At 37.4% G+C, this 19880-nt stretch overlaps 2 protein-coding genes across 2 annotated transcripts; both read left to right on the top strand.

Moving 5' to 3' along the window:
• Window positions 1–315: 315 nt before the first annotated feature.
• LOC118469491 (T-cell immunoglobulin and mucin domain-containing protein 2-like) lies at window positions 316–5622 on the top strand. Its single transcript, XM_055016116.1, has 8 exons — window positions 316–445; window positions 675–896; window positions 1084–1413; window positions 1861–2139; window positions 2334–2423; window positions 2523–2551; window positions 4417–4485; window positions 4626–5622. Exons 2-8 carry the CDS (start codon window positions 842–844, stop codon window positions 4692–4694), a joined length of 921 nt encoding a protein of 306 aa, XP_054872091.1. The 5' UTR covers window positions 316–445; window positions 675–841; the 3' UTR covers window positions 4695–5622.
• Window positions 5623–12661: 7039 nt separating this feature from the next.
• On the top strand, window positions 12662–19311 carry LOC111576438 (uncharacterized). The gene is made up of 11 exons (XM_023282111.3): window positions 12662–12859; window positions 13238–13323; window positions 14573–14666; window positions 15200–15635; window positions 15801–15876; window positions 15999–16065; window positions 16845–16992; window positions 17134–17194; window positions 17322–17452; window positions 17533–17622; window positions 19111–19311. The coding sequence occupies exons 1-11, from the start codon at window positions 12774–12776 to the stop codon at window positions 19129–19131; spliced, it is 1296 nt and encodes a 431-aa protein (XP_023137879.1). The 5' UTR covers window positions 12662–12773; the 3' UTR covers window positions 19132–19311.
• The last annotated feature ends 569 nt before the right edge of the window (window positions 19312–19880 follow it).

Raw genomic sequence — 19880 nt, 5'->3', positions numbered from 1 at the left:
AGATTTAGGTTCGATCAGTGTGTCAACTGATCAGACTTTCTTCCACAGTGGACAACATAGTTTATTCATGTACTTCAATGTACAAATATAAATGTGTATTTTCATGAAACTGCATGAGCCAACATGCTTGTTCAGACTTAGAAAAAAAGGAAGTGTAGGTGTGTGATGCTCAGACAATTCAAATAGTTCACATCAGTGTTTTAACCACACTGGACATTTGCTCATCATTTGTGGGTAAAACCTCCAGAGCTGCTGCTGTTGAACCACATTCTCACCAAAACACTTCCTTTTTAGTTCTCAGAAAAGTTTCTGTGAGGAAGAACCAACAGGTCTCACTAGAGCACTAAAATATTATCTGTGTTTCTGCAACACTGACATCAAGAATCAAGAGTGGATGAAGAGTTTAACTGTATCTGTTCTCTAAGAAACACCTTCTAAAGAATATGTAAGTGTTTCATTAACGCAGCTTGTAATATAATTAATTTCATTGTAACAGTAGTTTTTGTAGAAATGGTTCTAAAAGGACTTTTGTGACATTTCTGATGATTGGAGTCAACAAACTGTTATTCACTTGAACATGTCTCTGCTCCATGAAACCATGAAGTTTGAATGTGAGTTTGGTCATACAATACATGCATATTTTGTCTATTTTTTTCTCTTTACGTGTGACTTAGAGCTGAGGAAGAAGCTGCTACGCTCCACCTACATAAAGAACCACATATGAGGAGGAGACATTAATCAGACAGTTGATGCTACGTTTGTCTTTCAGAGGAACTTAGACAGAGACTTTGAGAGTTTACAGCCTGAGAACAAGACATAGAAAACAAGAGAAGGAAACACAATGGTTGAATTTAAATCATTTCAGATGTTTTTGATCCTGATGATTCCATTTGCAGGTAAGAAAACATGTAACATATAGCTCTTTAAAAAAAAATCAAAAACTGTATTGATGTTACTAATGATAGTTTATAAAGTAACATTCATTTAGCAAAGATACAAGTTTTCTGTTTAATTAGATTGAGCTTTTTTTTTTTTTTTTTTAACAATTTCAGCTTGTTTTTTGTATTTGTTTTGTTTTCTCAGCAGCAGTGACTCAACATTATTCCAAGATCATTGTCAGAGCTGGAGATGAAGCTACTTTATCTTGTGAAGATGTGAAAGATCTCCCTGATAAATGTCACAGTACTACATGGATCTTCAACTACTTAACAACTGGACCAACAGTAACACTGTTTGAATATGGACAGATTCAGAGAGAAGCTGCAGCTAAATCGTACAGACTGAGTGTTACGGAGAAATGTTCTCTGGTTATAGAGAAGGTCACAGATGAGGATGTTGGTCGCTACACCTGCAGACAGTTTGATGAAGGACAAACAGTTACAGACTCTCAGGTTGATCTGACTGTTATTAAAAGTGAGTATTTACATAATAATATTTTCATCTTCAACTGTCTCATTAGAAAACACTGAAACATCACAATAATTCTGGCTGCAGTGAGGAAGTTGAATGTAAAAGTTTTATCTTTGCTCTGTGTCGACACATGGAGGATGGAAACATTTAATCAGAGCTGATTTCATGATTTGAATCATTAGAACAGTGTGAAGAAACCAGTTTGGCTCTATTGGTCGTTTTCTATGAACATGAAGTCAAATATAGGAAATGTAACAAAGTGCAGCTATTTCCAGGTGAGGAGAAGATCAACAGTTTGAACTGGTTCAGTCTGGATGTGAAATGTAACACACTGAAACTGTTTAATGATTCATTGGAAGTTTTAAGATGACAGGACAGTTTGTTATTTACTTATTGTAGATGGTAAATATGAGGAATTTTCTCAGTTGTTTGGATTTTATCATCTTTTAGGAGACAACGTAGCAACAACAACAACAACTAAATTACCAACAACAACAACCAAAAGAACAACTAAAGCAACAACCAGACCAACAACAATCAAAGCAACAACTAAAGCAACCAAAGCAACAACCAGACCAACAACTAAAGCAACCAAAGCAACAACCAGACCAACAACAACTAAAGCAACCAAAGCAACCTCCAGACCACCAACAACTAAAGTAACCAAAGCAACCTCCAGACCAACAACAACAACAGACCCAGCAGCAGGAGAAACAAGCCTAAATGCAGGTACAGTATAAACAGTAACAGTGACTCTGAGGTATTTTGTTATTCCTCATTTGTCCGTCCACAGGGTTGACTGATGCTCACCAACCAGTTGATACAGTCACGGTTACAGAAGATCAAATTAAAGACTTTGGACAGAAAAACAGTTTTCTATTCTAATTATGCATCAATCCCAATGGTTCATATTTTGATTTTAGATCTCCTGAAGGTGCTGATCCCTGTAGCTGTTGTTTCAGCAGCACTCTTGATCATCATTGTGGCAGTCATCAGATGGAAGGGAGCTAAAGGTGAGAACATTCAGAGAACTTCAATCTCTGGGAACAAATATTTTGCTAAACTTCGAGTTCTGATGTTGAACCCAAATTTGATTTTCTTTGTCTTTTCAGGGAACAACACCCAGTTGGACGACAACACTGTGAGTTTTTCTACAGAGTGATCAAATATTTATCCAATGATGATCTTTGTAGTAGATTTTTCTGTGGTTTTACTTTATTTTAGGTAACCATTTCTCTAAACAGAAAACTATAACTAGACCATGATTAGAATAGAGCTTAAACTCTGAAGTGGCTCAGTCTAGTACAGAAACCAGTCAGGACACCATCAGATTAAACAGCAGCTTAAGCTTACTCTTGTTTCTTGTTTAAGGGTATTTGTCCTCCAACATGGAGCTATAAGACACAGACAGTGGCTGATGAATGTTATGTTACTTTTCAGGTAGCTGAGGGGGAAAGATTACTATTAGTTTAATTAATGTACGTAATACTAAAATAAAAATATGTACTAAATTCGAGGGGTTTAAAAGCCTATTTAAGAACAAGTATTTAATTATTGATGGCAAAATGGAACTAAAAGATTGAAGTAATACAGTTATGGTGAACAGCTTGTTTGATATTCTGTCTTGTGAAAAATAAAACATGCCATGAACATGGCATGGAACAATAAGAGCACAGCCTACAGATAAAGGTGATATACTCAATGAAACATTTCATTTGTATTTTCAGTCAAGTTTGTCATTTAATTTTTTTTTTAAAAATTGTGTTTCTCACAACTTCAAATTCATAAAATTATGTGCCAATGATGAGAACCTCCTTTATGGAGAAAATGGTGGAACTTGTCTTGTTTTAATCTCTGGATTCTGTTTGGTGTCAACATGCATCCATCTGTATTTAGAAAGAGATTGCACAGTTTTTACCTGCAAAGCATACCAGGATAGAAGAAGGTGGTGGTACCGTGGTGGTGGAAATGTGATGGTTTGGGGTTTCTCTGCTTCCATGGAGGCTGGGCTGCATGTAGTTTTAGAATCATCTATAAATTATGCATCATATCAAAAATAATGAGAGGTTATCTGTCTGAAAGTTGAAATTGAAATGTAAATTTCCCCTGGCGTGGGGAGAAATAAAGAACTTTATCTTATCTTATCTTATCTTATCTTAAATTGAACCAGAAGTGGACCTTTCAGCAGGATAATGATCCTAAGCGAACTAGTAAATCCACCAAGGAATGACTTTAAAACAGTGGAATGGAGTTTTATGGACTGGTCTAGTCAGAGCTCAGGCTAGAGTCCCACTTCAAACCTCCCTGCAGACACCACCAGCAAAATGAAACCCTGAAACGCCTCCCAACTGAAGGACGAAGGAGTCAAAATAGCACTGAACTGACATGAGAGGCTGGTGGATAGTAATGTAAAACGCCTACAAGAAGTTACTTCAGTACTAAGAGAGAAGTACAAGCTTCTCATGTCAAAGATGTACTTACTTTATTCACAGAAGAACATTATATCTGTATATTTTTGTTATATAATTGATCGTGGTGTATCTGTAGGCAGTGAATCAAAGAGGATCTAATGTTTGCTTTTAACTAAATGTCCAGAAACACAACAGTGTCCCAAAACTTTTTTGTTAAAAATGTTCTAGAAATGAGTATCTGCAAACTAGAACTGTGAAAGATACTGACATTTGTTGAAGTTCAAGCTTTTCATCTGTTATAAGACAATGAAACTTAAAATCCAGATTGAAATGATTTGATAAGAGGGAGATGTTTTCCCTGAATAATGCATCTCATTTTGCAAGCAGCTTAAGTTTTATTCTACAAAGTATCCAGCTTCTACAACTCTCAGAGAAATGCAGTGTCATAAAAAAGGGTAGTATTTTTTCTAGTGTAATCTAGCAGAAGTACAACATGGCACAAAGCAGAAGAAAACGTCAATAGGCATCTCAGTGTTTGTATATCAGTAGTTGAGTAAATGTAGTCATCTTCCACCTCTGGCTGTGTTCACTGCAGGCTGATCCTCCAGATGGTGTTTCCTACGCCTCCATCCGCTACAAGAAGAAGACCAAGAGTAAAGTCCGGGTAAGCTCTCTTATTGGTTATTACTGCTGTGATGATATCATCAGTCATGTGGTGTCAGCCTCCAGAACATTCTTGTTCTCCAGTGGATGATCCCAGATGTTTTGTCAGTGTATTAGTTGTGTTTCTTTGATTGTCTCCAGGTTCAGGGTGAAGATGATATGGTGACCTACAGCACTCTCAACACTTCCACTGGGATCAGCCTCCACTGATCCCAGGAAGCTCTACACCTCCATCAACAAGACCAACACATGAGAGGCCACAGTGTAGCTACATCTCTCTCTCTTCAAGTTTCTGATTACTTCTGGTTAGAAGTGAGCTGGTGTATATTTAGCTCTCCATGTCACATGGTTCATTGACTCTGCTCTTGATGTAAACATTCCAGATTGGACACATCTTTATTTTTGTATCCCTGATCTTGTTGTTAACCCGTTCCCTTCCAGTTGAGGTTTATTTGTGGGAGGGTTTTCTTTGCATCTCAAAACGTATTTAAAAAAAAGTTGTAATTTATCTTGATAATGTGTTATTGGTATTCTGGCATACAGTGGGCTTACCAACACTGAGCTTCTTACTATGATACTGCTGTAAATTTTAAATACAATATAACAATGTTTAGTCCTCATTTTTTGATTAATTGTATGAATACTTTATTAACTGCTGTAAAACCTTGTTGTCCAAAAGGTGGTGAAGTAGATTCAGGGTGTCAGACTCTCAAAAGTAGAGTCATGTGGCTGATTGCTGTATGGAAAACATATTATTATTGTATATATTATTACAGTGCATTTTCCAAAATAAACTTACTTTCAGTAGTTTAACTCTTCTAAATTTTTTTCTTCTTCTTATAATTATACTCTTTTTAAATGTATATCTGTTATTGTTTAACATGTAATAAGTTGAGGATGAGGTAGAAAGTGTAAAAACACAGATGTGACATGACTTCTTAGTTGGTTATCACCCTTAAGAGTCATTTATTCAACAGCAGGAAAGGGGTTGATGATTTGTTGTACAGTTTGAGGAGAAATCAGGTAGTTTTCATGCTTAATTCAGATGTATTTAGAAATCATTTATGTTTGATGCATTTTGTGTTAAAAAAATTAGTGTTGAAAAAGTGAAATTAATAAAGAAAATCAGTGCTCTGCTTGCTGATGTTTCTGTTTTAAACTCCTCTCAGGTTCTACTCTTTACATACAAAGATTTCCCTTTCTCAAATTGAAGATATTTCACACTTTGCAGCTCTTATCAGTATTTGAATGAGAGAAAATCATAAAGTTGATATTCTAGTTGATATTAACTCCTTTAATCAACAGCTTACAGCATGTTGACCAGAGTCTGTTGATGTTGGTGCTGCAAAAATCAAACTAATGTAACAAAAATGTTTGGGGAATCAAAGTTTCTCTGCTTAGTTCTGTAAGTTTAATTCTTGTTCACTTGAAGTCAAGTTGATCTGAACAAACTGTAGCACAGAAGTCGATCATTGTTCTGTATTTTCATTAGATTCTCTCACACTCCAGTGGGAGCTGTCTGTCTCTGTTCATGCTTCTGGGTCCGTGTACGTTCCGTTCATTCAATTTCCAATTTTGATACGCAATCGGAAAACAAAACAAAACAAAAAAACAGGCATTTTTCTTTTTTCAATATATGTAGCAGATTTTAAAACAAACAAACAGGAGCCGTTTTCCATTAAAATATAGCCATAAGATTGGATTTTGTGTTATTTTCCTATTATGTATTTTTATATTAGCAGATAAATACGAAAAATCCAATCTATGTTAATCCAAAACGCAAAAATGCGGGGATATCTGTATTATTATAAGGTGAACCGGAAGCAGTAATTTAGCTTCTCTTCCGCGATTAGCACGTCTTTAGCACAACAGAAGGTTCGGTTGGCAGGAGTCTGAAGACTGGACGAGATGGTGTCACTTGAGCTCTATGGAGATTTAATAAGAGACATGATTGATCAAAACCTCTCGCACGCGGACATTTCCACGAATTTATCACAATTAGGTGTGTAGCGATGTTCTGAAATGAGTGTCAGGAGATTTTGTGCACAACATTGTGCAACATTTCCAGGAGGGGACATGTATCCGACACACAATTAGAAGTTGCTATCAGCAGGGCAATAAATCAGGTAGGTTATTTTGGTTTTCTTTCATTTACAGAGGTGGGTATAACGAGTTACATTTACTCCGTTACATTTACTTGATTAAGGTTTTGGATAAATTGTGCTTCTAAGATAGTTTTACATCATCTCCATACTTTTTCCTTTTACTTGAGTAGATTTGTGAAGAAGAATGTACTCTTAATACACTCCATTAGGCTGCACTGAGCTGGTTACTTTTCTTTACCCATTCACGATTCTACACATTATTATCCCCCTATGCATCAACCAATTTAATGTTTTATTTTGTCAGACAGAGGGACTTCCGCCATAAGCTCTACCACCTGAATGTGTTTCACCAGTCATATTTGGAATTGTGTGTTTCTTGTGCTGTAATTTGTTATTTTGTAAATATTTATTTTTATTTATTCTAATATTTGATTGATTGGAAGTACTCAAATTTACCTGAAGATTATTATTTTGTATTTTTGCCTAATTAAATGCATGTTTTCACAAATTAATGAGATGTTACTCAACAGTTGCTCAGTACCTGAGTAGTTTTTTCACCAGGTACTTTTTTACTGTAACTCAAGTATTTTTGGATGACTACTTTTTACTTCTACTTGAGTCATATTATTCTGAAGTAACAATACTCTTACTTGAGTACAATTTTTGGCTTCTCTACCCACCTCTGTTGATTTATTTCTAGACTACATATATTTTATGAAATATAAACCATGAAGACTAGGCCTACATGTCACAGCTTACTTATGCTGATTTATCAGACAGGGTCAACATATGGTTGAAAGATGATGACCAGGTACCTGTCTGCGATGGGAGTAGTTGCTGGTGAACGCCAGATAGGGAGGATTTTGAGAACAACGCATTGTCCTTATCACGAAATGCACAAACATGTAAGTATCTTTTGCAAGCCTTTAATGTTGTGGTATAAGGTATCATGTATTTTACTAGCTAACTTTTACTTACTTTTCCCCCAAAGGGTGCACGTAACCTTAACCCCGTCCCCTACAGTGCTGCATACATGGGACACAAAATCCACATCGACCAGAATGAAAAACTGGTCATGTTCGGAGTGACGCACGTTTTTGCAGTAGATGGGTACAGCAGTAAGGTCGTTGCCCATGCAACCATGCCTGTCAAGAATAACCTCACGATATATGAGGAAGTTTACAGGTTAGTCCTTCTCAACTTTTTTCAGCTTCAGAACCCACTTTCTCTGATTTCAGAATCCAGGGCAAAAATTCAGGCATGCGTAACTTTTTGTGAAAAAGTCCATGGAGAAGTTAGTCTTTATACATACATACCTTTTTTTAAAATAATTTATTTTTTTGATAATATTGTTTTTTAATAAACCTCAAACCTGAAAGTAAAAGTAAGGTTTTGGCTTTCTTAGAATCTGTGTTCACAATTTTTAGACAACTGTAAGTTTGTAGCGCTATTATGCTACTGAATGAAACATGAAAATGTTCCCTTCTCACTTGTTTACGTTCTTCTGTTAAAGTGAGAATAATAAACAACTCAAAATTTCCAAATGCACATTTCTGACAGTTAAAAAAAAATATATCTGTGACCAATATAGCCACCCTTCTTTTCAATAAGTCACAAAAACGGTGCACTAGTAGATATCAATGTTGTTGGTCTATCGTACATTGCAGACTCAACATTTGATGAGTCATGTTTCACTATTTTACAGATCAGCAGTTCTTGAAGATGGGATGTGGGACCAGGTCAGGGTGGACCATGGCCGTGAGTTTTACTTGTCCCTCTACATGCAGGAGATGCTGTCTAACCACAGACACAACTTGCAAAGGTAACCATATCGCCAAACTCAGTCAACAAAGGTGAGGTAATGGTTTCCTTAATGTACAAAATGTGCTTTCTAATGGCCAAAATGAGACGAAGCTTTAGAGATGTTACTCAGTTGTTATGTACTGGTACTGAACAAAGAAATAACAAACTCTAGTTGCAGTGATCCTCAATTCAAATACACGGGGCCAAAACCTCAAACCTTAGTTAGCCATATAAACGAACGCCCACCTAAACAATGCAATATTGGTGTACATACATGCTCCATCTAGACAATTTTCAGCATGTTTCTTTGTCACAAAACCACCAACCCATTTCTCTTCCAACCATTGCACAGCCATAACCTTGTATCACTCTGCCTGCAGAGCTGCAGTGCTTGTCTCAGGGCGTAGTATATTACTCTGCAGTGTGAAAGGTAAACACAGGTGACCATGCGGGGAATAGAAACAGAGCCAAATGGATCAGTGGTTTTGTGGCAATTCTCTAGATAGAGTGTGAATGTACACCAGTATTGTATTGTAAAGGTGGGCATTCGTTTATATGGCTAAGTAAGGCTTGAGGTTTTGGCCTCGTGTGTTCAAATTGAGGATCAGTGCAGCTGCTGGAGGGAGGGGGTGTGATGGCACTACGAGGAGATCTGGAAAAAAGTTGAATAGGTGAGTTGAATATCTTTTGCATGTCACCCGATAGGACCCAACTTTATGCAAATTGAAATATCCCTTTGACCAGATGCACCCTTGAGTAGGGGTGCTTGTAGGTACCCATACACATCAATGGTCCTGCTCATTGGACTCCTAATCAAACCTCTTAATACTGTCTGTAAACTTTTTACACCTGGTATAGTCCTGTTTCCTCTCACCATGTTGATTTTGCAGACTAAATTGAGTATACCCTTTTCTTGTCTACAGAATCATACAGTAGAGCGAATGTGGGTAGAGATAAATAACAGGGTAAATTATTCAGTGAAGGAGGCCCTCATGCAGCTGCAGGATCAGGAAGTCCTCAACATGGACGACAACGTGACTAGATGCTGCACATCTAACCTTACTGCTGAGCTGTGCAAGATTGGCATAACAAGAGCTGTACATGCATCAAATGCACACAGAATCCCAGGTGAGTTAAAAAAAACTAACAATATGCATCATACAATCCAGTCCTTTTTTGTGAACCTTTTTTTATTCAAAAGTTGACAGTGAATTTTAACAAAAATGACATTTTGTGACCTATGCTTTGCTTCACAGGCAAAGGAACACCCAATTGTTTAGCAGCAGGAGGACATCCAAAGAAACTGGGAGAGGAGTTGCTGCCTCATGCCTCCCAAGCAGCAGACATGTACCAGCAGGATGTTGGCTCTTCACTAACTCCAGTCTCCTGCTTTGGAACTGACACCTTCTCAACTGAGGAGGACAAAATATCAGCAGAACAACTTTTTGCTGAACGGTACCCTGATATTTCAGTTTTACTTGATAATGTGGGAAAGTATAACTTCGTACCTTTTCAAGATGCATTGCTGTATCTGATAAACATTACACAGCAATATGCATGAATATGTCAAATAAAGACCAGTTGGTTCTGGATATAGTAGATATTCTGTTACTTTCCTTTAACAAATAAAATTGAACACTTGCTAAAATTGCTACAATAGCAATATTGGTCTAAGTGCAACATGAAATACAAAAAAATGTATAAAAATAAAACTATTCTGTATCCTCTACAGTTATTGAACAAGTGCAAAATTCCAACTGACTTTAGAACAAGGCAATTAGCCAGATCAAGCTTAAATCAGAATGTGATACAATCACACTTAAAGGGTTAATCCATCTTAATTACACCAGCCAATATGGAGAGAAGATTGTCAAGACTGGTCAGCCTGTGAACATTGACAGAGAACTCATCTGCCCTGCATTTGAGGCACTGGTCAGATGTCAGCATCCACTGGTCAACGCAGTTTTTGCAGCCAACAAAGCTTTTGCGGCATACGGCAATCACAAGCTCTTCCATTAGCCCTGTTTGATGATAAAAAGGAAATGTACAATACACATGAAATATTACAGTTCAATATATGATCTTGTCTTTACTTAAAGGAACAGTTCACCCAAAAATGAACATTCTGTCATCATCTCCTCACCCTCATGCCAGTTAAAGCACAGGTGCAGTTTGTCCATATAACACACAAGAAGGTTGCAGCACTACTGGAGAGCAAGTGGGTTTCCATTGACTTCAATACAGTGCATACAAAGTCAGTGGAGACCCCCTTGCTCTCCAGTAGTGCTGCAACCTCCTTGTGTGTTGTCTGGACAAACTGCACCTGTGTTTTAACTGACATGACGGTGAGCAGAATACAGAATTTTTATTTTTGGGTGAACTGTTCCTTTGATCTACATACTACATATGTTGAAAAGCTTGGCAAGTGAAAGTTTCACTATAACATGGAAAAGCAATAATTAATGCTTGATTCACTTGGGCATTCCATTAGATCCTGCTTAAAAGGTAGACTTTAATATGAATCAAACAACAAATGGATGTTACAGACCTTTGCATACAATACAACCAAAGGCATCCTTCATGTGTGTTATCATGGTGTTGGTCAGAACCAGCATGGCACCCCTGGTGTTGCTGGCATGTGTTGACAGGTCCTTCATGACTCTGGTGACTTCATTCAGTCCTTGAGCAGCCAAGATCACTTCTTCTATTTTATCATAGACCCCCTGAAGACTTGTGGAGTCCATAGCTTTATGGCTACAAGGAGGGTTAAAAACAACAACAAAAAACAAATGTATTGTACAATATTCATCAGTTCTGTTCAGATAACTTTTCTTCTAAGAGAGATGCTATTTAAAACAAAATAAAAGACAAATATTGATAAGCAGTAACTAAAATGTTTACCTCAGTTTCTTTCCCTTTGTTCCTTGCTGGAACTGGAAGATCTGCTCTGGGACAGCAAGAAACTTTTTTGCATTTTGCTTCCAGTACTTGGATCCTAGCAAGAGAGGAAGACAAATCATGTAACAGATATAATGTAAACACATTTACAGCTGAACAGAATACTTTGTGGGTCAAAAAAAATACAAGACAAAGAGAGCACAGTATTGAAGTAGATGGGATGTAGTTTAACAAACAAAGCATTTTTATTTATTATTATGCAATTATTAATGATTTCAATTAGTACCTCTTGTCCCTTTGGAGTCTGATGAGAGGGTCATCACTCTGCAGGGCATCATGTATTTTTGCAAGGATACCTGTGGTTGTGGCTTCAAACTCAAACAGTCTGAGTACAACCATGCGGGCAGGCTTCAGTTTCCCCTGGCTGAGCTCAGCAATGAAAACAGACCTACAAAGATTGTTGTGGGAGTGGTTTACATCAAGCTAAATCAATTAATTCCTTCTCAAACACATAGCCTACATTAAAACTGATCCAGTTATAATTGATTGGTTTTAAAATTGTCTTGGTTATCAATTCAATATCATCCCCATGAAGCTCATAGTGGCCACGAGGTTTAAGGTCCAAGCAGCTGAAATGTCCAGCCGAACCAGGGAATATCGCCACATTGTCATCATCAGTTATGTACAGGCTAGGAGCATATACCTTGGAAAGAAAACATTAAGGAGCCTTAATCAGTCGGCTATTCATGTGCTATGCATAGCATCCTTTGGTCTTAGCATGTTCTCCAAACAAACAAAAAAAGTGCTACTTACCTGGAATATTCTGGCGATTTTATCTCTATTCATGTCGTCCTCCCTAAGCGTTAGCCTTTTGTTTCCTTTAAAAAGGATGTAACTGGTAGAATCCATTGCGTACGAGAAATTCTTGCCGGACACAAGTCGACCAGACTAGCACCGTGACCTTCCTGACACACGGACCAATCCGCGCGATTATTTATTTATTTCCGGGCCACAGACTGAAAAGCGTAAAAATTGAAAATTGAAATTGGAAAAAGAGAAAATTAAGGCCTTTCCCCGAAAACTAAAATTTGAGTCAGAAATGCAATATTTTGTTTAAAAAACGGATCATTAAATAGTTGTCCGATTTTTGTTTCAGAAATGACAATAGAAAAAATGGCCCTAAATTTGTTTTTCGATTTGCGTTTCAGAATTAGAAATAAAATGAACGGAAGGTACACGGACCTTCAAGGCTAATACTTCTGTACTTTTACTATGGTAAAAAAGATGCAGTGCAACATCTAAATCTTTCTGCCACTGCTGGTTTTCAGTTATAAACTCTGTTCATGGTGTGAAGTACAGCAGCAGGTCTGTTATGAGTTGCAGTTTGCTGCCACCTGTCGGCAGGTTTTAAACCTCCGTTAGCTAGCTTTTTGTATTTCAACGAGCCATACCTTTACACAGTTTATCCACCGCTACACAAGTAATGAACCGCAAGAATAATGTTCCGTTCAAGTCTTCAGCACCAAACAAAGGAGCAGCTTCAGGATACAAACAAGCTGCGCCTGGAAGGTTTGTAAATCCAGTCTGGTCTGAGCAGCATTAGCATGAAGCTAACGTGTTAGCTGACAAACTTTCAGATTTATATCGCTCCCATGGTGTCTTTTGGCTGATTACGTTCTGACATTTTCCTTATACTGACTGGATAAATACGGCGTTGGACTCAGACGCAAACGCGACATGAAGCTGTGTTGTTAATGAACTGTTTTCGTTCAGCTAAAGCTAACTGCAAAAATAGCTAAGCTAGTAGCAAGAATAGCTAGCTAGCTAGCTAGCTAAGTTTCTTTGCCTGGTCTGCGGACGTAAACACCGCCATGACTTTACAGCAATGTGTTCATGTTCACTTGCTTTGTCTCATTGTGCTGATGTGTTGTTTTCTTTGGTAAACAGAGTTCCCCCAGACTTCATGAAGGCTATGAAACGCATGTCGGCACCTGACGTGGCTTCAAAGACTCAACCTGCTCAGAAAGCTGCAGGTAACATGAAGACAAGCACATGTTTCTATGTAAAGCTTCAGGAGTCAAGTTTTAGCTCAGATATTTCAAATTACTGTCACCTAACATAATAGTTGGCTATTCTGCAAATTATGTTGCTGCTTAATTCTTCCTCTGATTTCATTCATTCCTGAATCAAACTGTTTCATCAGACAGTAATTCATCACATGCCTTTATTGGAGAGTTTTCATTACAGAATGTGTACTGAGACTGCATTAGCATATTAGGGCTGAACAGTTAAATAAAATATCAAAACTAATATGGAAAAAAAATGTAATTTTCATACCACAGGAGCTTATTGTGATTATCATCAAATGTGTTACAACATACCAACTTGAATGAAGCATTGCGGTGCTTGCAGATTGCAGTGAAAAAAACATTATTCTTATAGATGCAGCTTCCAAAATAATTACTTGACCACCTTTGGCTTTCTTACAGTCTGCACAACTGTTAGAATTTTATCACAGTTGTCAACTAATTACAGTATCTTCAAAAATACATGACCAAAGTCAGTACGTCCAGTAAATAATGCTTGAAAATATGATGTATTAAATCTGTGCCAAGTGTAAAATACACTCTAGATGATTGAAAACATCACTAAGTCACTATTAGTTTGTACATAAGCTGTATCTGTAAAAGTCAACACACAATCCAAACCAATTCATCACTCAGCAATTTCTAACAGAAGTGAATTGCAACACGAAGAGAAGATTTTGGTGCTAAACAAAGAGAAACGCATTGAGAAAGCCGTTGACCTTAAGAAGAAAATGCAGTAAGGCTTCCCCAAGAATCCCAGTGGTCACAATGCAGTTATGGTCAGTCAAAGCTGTTTATTTGTTTCTTTATTTATTCGTTTAATATGAGATTTTTTTTTCCAGGGAGAAGAAATGCAGTCGATCTATTCCCACTAAAATTACAACTCACATTTGTAAAAAATAATCCCAGAGCGCTTTTTTCTGCATATTGTTCAGCCCTAATCATCATGAAATAAAAATGTGACACTGACAGCAATCGGTGCAGATTCCGTCAAAGATTTGATAAGTGAGGCAATTTTCACAACTCTGCTGACTGATTTTGATATATGCAGAAATCAGTGGACTCCCTTTTCTCCTAGTGTCCTGGTAAATAATAAATTTAAGGGAGATTCAACTTGTTTCAGTTCGTTGGTAATAAGTAATTAGATCACATGTCTGAAGGCATTAATTATGTCAAAATATGTTTTCTTCTACAGCTCAATCTTCTGCTGTAAAATGGAAGTCTTCATTCACACCACTCGACAAAAGAGATGGCAACTCTCAGGAAAAAAGCACAAGCAGCTCTGAAAGGTCGGTGAGTTTAAGTAGAGAGTAAATGCTCCTGTAATCACAGTTTCAGTACATCCCAACTTTTTGAGCCTTTAACTTTGTCTTGTGGTGGCATAAAGTGTTGAAATATGGGCAGTCTGCTTTTGAGCTCTTTGGGTAAGATTCCTACACATGTATTAAACTTAATTCTATTCTAAAATCTTTTCTCAGTGGGAAAAATTACTTTATATTCTCTATGTATTGAATTTTTTTAGTCTAGAACGAGGCTTAATCCGTGTCTAAGAAACTGGGTGAATACGTATGTTTCCAAGTAAACATTGTGTGGTCAAAGAGCAGCAGGAAAAATGTTGTGCCTCACTGACTGCTTAAGTAAAGGAATTTACTTAATGTGATGTGCACTGCCTCTAATTTATTTGATCTCATTCCAGAAACAAAAATCCCTTCCCAACCACTTTATACAGTGTGATGGGACATTCATAGTAGAAGTTAGTGGTAACATAAGATGAGCTATATTATTGTGTCTAACAGAGTATTCCCTCTTTGTCTGTGTTTAGGACTGAACTTTATGACCCCTGCAGCCCTCTGTCCTCAGATTCTGAGCCCGAGATGCCAAAAACACAAGAACACCACCACTCCCTGCCCAATCAGGACAACAACCCGGGACATAAACATTTGTCTCCAGGTGGAAGCCAACGCTGGGACGTACCTTACTCTGAATCGGCGAGCCGACACCTTAACAGACATGACTTTAAGACTGGAACCAGACCCACAGAGAATCAAGGTCTCAGTCCAGGACGCAGACTGCCTGAACGACAAGCTTATAGCCCAGATACCGAATCATTTAATCATCCAGGTTATGGACCCCTGGGCCAAAGAGGCTGCAGCCCTGACAGGCTTATTCACACCTCTTCCACCCAGCTGTCTCCTGTGTCATATGGAGAACAGAGAACGGCGGAGGAGAGGATAACATTGCCAGAATACAGGAGAGAGGTATTACTTACGGAAAAATCAGAGCAGTCGTTTTTGTACTCTGAATTCAATTTTTTTTTGCTGTTTGGGTTCTGTGTTTTGATTTTTGTTTTTGATCAGAGTCACTTTTTCTTTTCTATGTAACATGATAATTGTGTGACAATCGGTGGTTACTCTCCTCTGTAGATGAACGCTGCTGTAAGATTGTCTCCACCCAGGTTAAAGCGGGACTATCAGCATACTTTAGCATATGCAGAAACAGGTAGGCTGGCCTTTTCATTAATATTACTGGCTTATCTTTATGAGAGGCATGATTGCATTGAATACGTGCTTTAAAACACAGTCTACAGCTTGCGTAATTCTTCGTTTATTGTTGCTCTGCAGGACTGGACCAAGACCCACCTTCTGCAAAGGTGGCGAGGAACAAGAGCACATGTGTAGTGAAGGATAAGTAAGCACCAAGTTGGTAAAGTCGCTGCATGTAGCATAGTGAAATGGCCATAGCAACAATAAGAACACAAATTCATATTGTCAATATGTTTCACAGCCTCCTCTGATACAATTTTGCTAAAACTATGCAGAACACTTTTTAAACATGTCTTGAAATGTTTGGGTCAAGTATTAGGCTGTCAAAAAGAGGGAATCCAGTATATCTTATCAGCTATACTGCTGTGCTTGTTATCTAGTTGTAATTAGTTAGACACATCCTTTACAATTATGCAAACAACAGTTCACACTCTCCCTTCCTCCCTTTATGAGTGGCAGCGAAATCCAGGCATTATTTTATTGGTTTTCATAATAGGCACAAAAAAAAAAAAAACAATAATGATATTGACAGATATTAAATTTTTACGCCAATATTATTGGTGGGCCGATATTGTTGGACATCCCTAACCCTAATATTATGAGGTAGGACCTTGCAGTGCTTCTGGAAGCAATTTATTTTTTTTTGGTTTTATTTGATAGGTACAGTCATAAGTCAGACAGGAAAGGAGGGAGAAGAATGGGGGAAGACATGCAGTAAAGGGCTGTGAGCTGGAATGGAACCCAGGCCGCTGCGTACATGGGTCGCTCGCTCAACCAGTTGAGCTATCTGGGCACCCGGAAGCAGTTATTTTCAGAAAGTGTAAACAGTAGCTTCTTGTATTCGCTTGCACAAAGAGCTGGGCTGTTTAAAGAGTGACTCTTCAGCTGTTTTGATAGTCACTGTTGTTAATATTTTTCTTTGAGGGTCCCCATCACATGTGACCTTTGCGAGGTTGAGCTTGCAAATGGGAAGGAGCTGGAGGATCATTTAGACAGCAAAAGTCACTGGGATACGCTGGAGCACATTCAGAAGAACAATAATTACGATGACCTGGCTATTGCGTTCCTCCAGGTAAGCTGATATGTTGTATGGGTATTCTACTGACTTCTTTCCCCCTAGTTACTTATTTTTATCCTAAATATACCCCAAACACATAGCTGATTTGTGAGAGTTGGTGTGCCAGAACAGTGATAGATGCTTTTATTTCTATAGGAAGTCATGCTGTATAAAAGCCATCATTGTAGCCGACCCATAGAGGACAGTGCGCTACAAGGTAAATACGATGTGGAAATGAAACTGTCAAAAATCATGACAAACATGCACTGCTTTATCGCGGTAGCTCCTGTTCCAGACGAATCAAAAATAAATACCTAAATCCAGTCTGATTGTTGATTTTTCAGCTCTGCAGGAGAACGACCACATGACAAGGGTGGAAATGTTTCACTGTGCCGCCTGCAAAGTCTTTATATCCACGTCTGCAGCCGAGGTGCAGACACACATCACCTCTCAGGCACACCTCTCTAACACAAAGGTACCACTGCTGCCCCTGAAGCACAACACAAGTAAATATCTGCTTCTATTGATCGTGATTGTTTCATTGATTTCCTGAAGGAGTTTCAACAGCAGCAGAGACTCACGTGCCTCGGCAAAGCAGAAACCATGCTGAAGGAGCTGAAACCACAGTTTGAACACTTCCTAAAGGTATTTTTGTACGGGATTTCGAAAGTATTCTAACACGATCGAATAAAATTGCTTACAATAATGTACAGGGACCTTCTTAATAAGCCTGTTTTTTCAAATTGGATTTAAAATGTTTTCTTAAATTCCTAAATTGTGGATCAAGTATATCAATTTGGTTCCCTCATAGTAGTTAATTCTCTTATGTGATGTTCTTATAATATTCATTTTAGTTCTATTTTTATACATTTTCCCTCAACTGTGGTCTCCTTGGATCCTCCTGGGTTTTTACTTCATGCTCAGACTATTATATCGTATTACATATACAGCATATATTAGACAGAGATTGGCTCTTCGACACAGCACGCTGTCTTTGGCATCCCTTGACTAACTTTCAGTTAGGTGAAGTGGGACACAAATGATTATTTTAAATGAACAAATTTAATAGTTGACAAAAAAAGTTCATCTTCTAGCTGTAAATAAAAAGCGAATCTAAATGGGGAAGCCGTGGTTGGAGAGTCACATGCACCAGTAACCGTTGAAACACACAATACGGCATATTACAGCTTGTCACAGCAGTTATCTTCTATTAAAGTACACAAGTGCAGTAGCACAACATAACTAAATCAAGTACTGTAGAATTTGTACTTAAATACAAATGAGTTACTTGAGTTTTTGCATTTTATAAAGCTTTATACTTAAACTCCACAACATCTTAGGTGCAAATATTGTGCTTTTTTCTCCACTACACTTGTCTAAACAGCTTTAGTTACTTTTCAGATTGTGTTTTGTCCTGTGATAAACAATAAATGTCTAAATGTGGTGTTTTTCAGTTGGAACTTTAGTAATAACCTGAAAGAGTCAGTGTTCCTTATTATATTCTGCTACTTCTTATATTCTGCTACTTCTTAGGATATATAAACTGATTTTAAAAAGTCTTGGATTAGTTGGAAAAATGTGACAAAACTGAACGCACTCTTGTTTTGAGCTCATTTAAAGCTGACTTTTGAGATGTGCGTTTTTCAAAGTAGAGCGAAAAAACTAGCATATGATGATCTTAAAAAGAATATGATGCACTGCTGTCGATTAAAGGAGTGAAACAAGCTCAAACCTCAACATTTAAAGCAGTAAAATGCAACATACAAATGATGACAGCAGTAATATTAATCCAAAAACATCATATTTATGTTGTAGTAAATGTAATAAGTACTTTTACTTGATACTTAAAAGTAAATATTGCTGATATTACTTACGTATTTTTACTTAATAGTTTGATTTATGCTGCTGTGTCACAAACAATTCTAGAAAGTGAAATAGCAAAATAAAAATTAATGAAAAGCAACACTGTGCATGCTGCAAATGAAATCAAGCATTACTGAAGCAACTAAACTGTATCTAATTAGTAGCACAAGCAAATGGTACCATTTAAGGTGACTAGTAATTAGAGTGGACTACACTTTCAAGCTCTGCATATGCAACTAACTGACAACTAAACTGATTCTTGTCTTACAGGGTGGCAGCCCACTGGAATGACAGATGTTTCAGTCTCCAAACTAGTGTTTACACCGAGACGCTGCATGCTTCAGTTGAAGGACAACGGACGTCACAACCACACATTAACGCTGTCAATTCTGATGCTCGCTGCTAACAGAGCATACTGTTTATCTGCCATTCAAGATGCGTCTGAATAAATGGAGAATTCTTCAGTCTTCAGATTTTTTTGTCTCTGCATTCATATATAGTTTGTCATTTCAAATATTGTTCCTGTCAGCTATCGTTCCTTTCAAATTCACCATTCGATCACGGTAACATGATAATGTGTATTTTTATATTTTATTTACAACTTAAGTGCAAAAAAAAAAAAAAAATAGAAAAAGTCAAGATGCAGCTTTGCTTTTTTTTTATTTAGAACAACACAAATGTTTTAAGCATTGTATCTGTGTGATATAGTACATTTAAAATTAAATTATTTCAAAACAGTATATTTAAACATTAAATATAGGTGACATGTATGAAGGGCATGGTCAGCACAGACTGTGCGCATCAGGTCTTTTTTCTCAGCCACCTTAAGTTTAAGTTTTGTATTAGAAACAATGCAGTTACTGAAATACTATAAAACACTTTCTATGCATAACAAGTTTGCAGACGTTTTCTTTTTGCTCTTTCAGTTGAAATCTTCGTCTCAGCAACTCTGGCCTGAAAAGAGTCTGTGGGCTTTCATTTGAAGATGATGCAATACAAAGGAAACATGATTCTGTGTAATTAATGTGAATATTGATACA

This window comes from Amphiprion ocellaris, chromosome 12 (genome assembly GCF_022539595.1).
Source record: "Amphiprion ocellaris isolate individual 3 ecotype Okinawa chromosome 12, ASM2253959v1, whole genome shotgun sequence".
Taxonomy (NCBI): domain Eukaryota; kingdom Metazoa; phylum Chordata; class Actinopteri; family Pomacentridae; genus Amphiprion; species Amphiprion ocellaris.
This window is presented reverse-complemented; position numbering and strand designations above follow the sequence as displayed.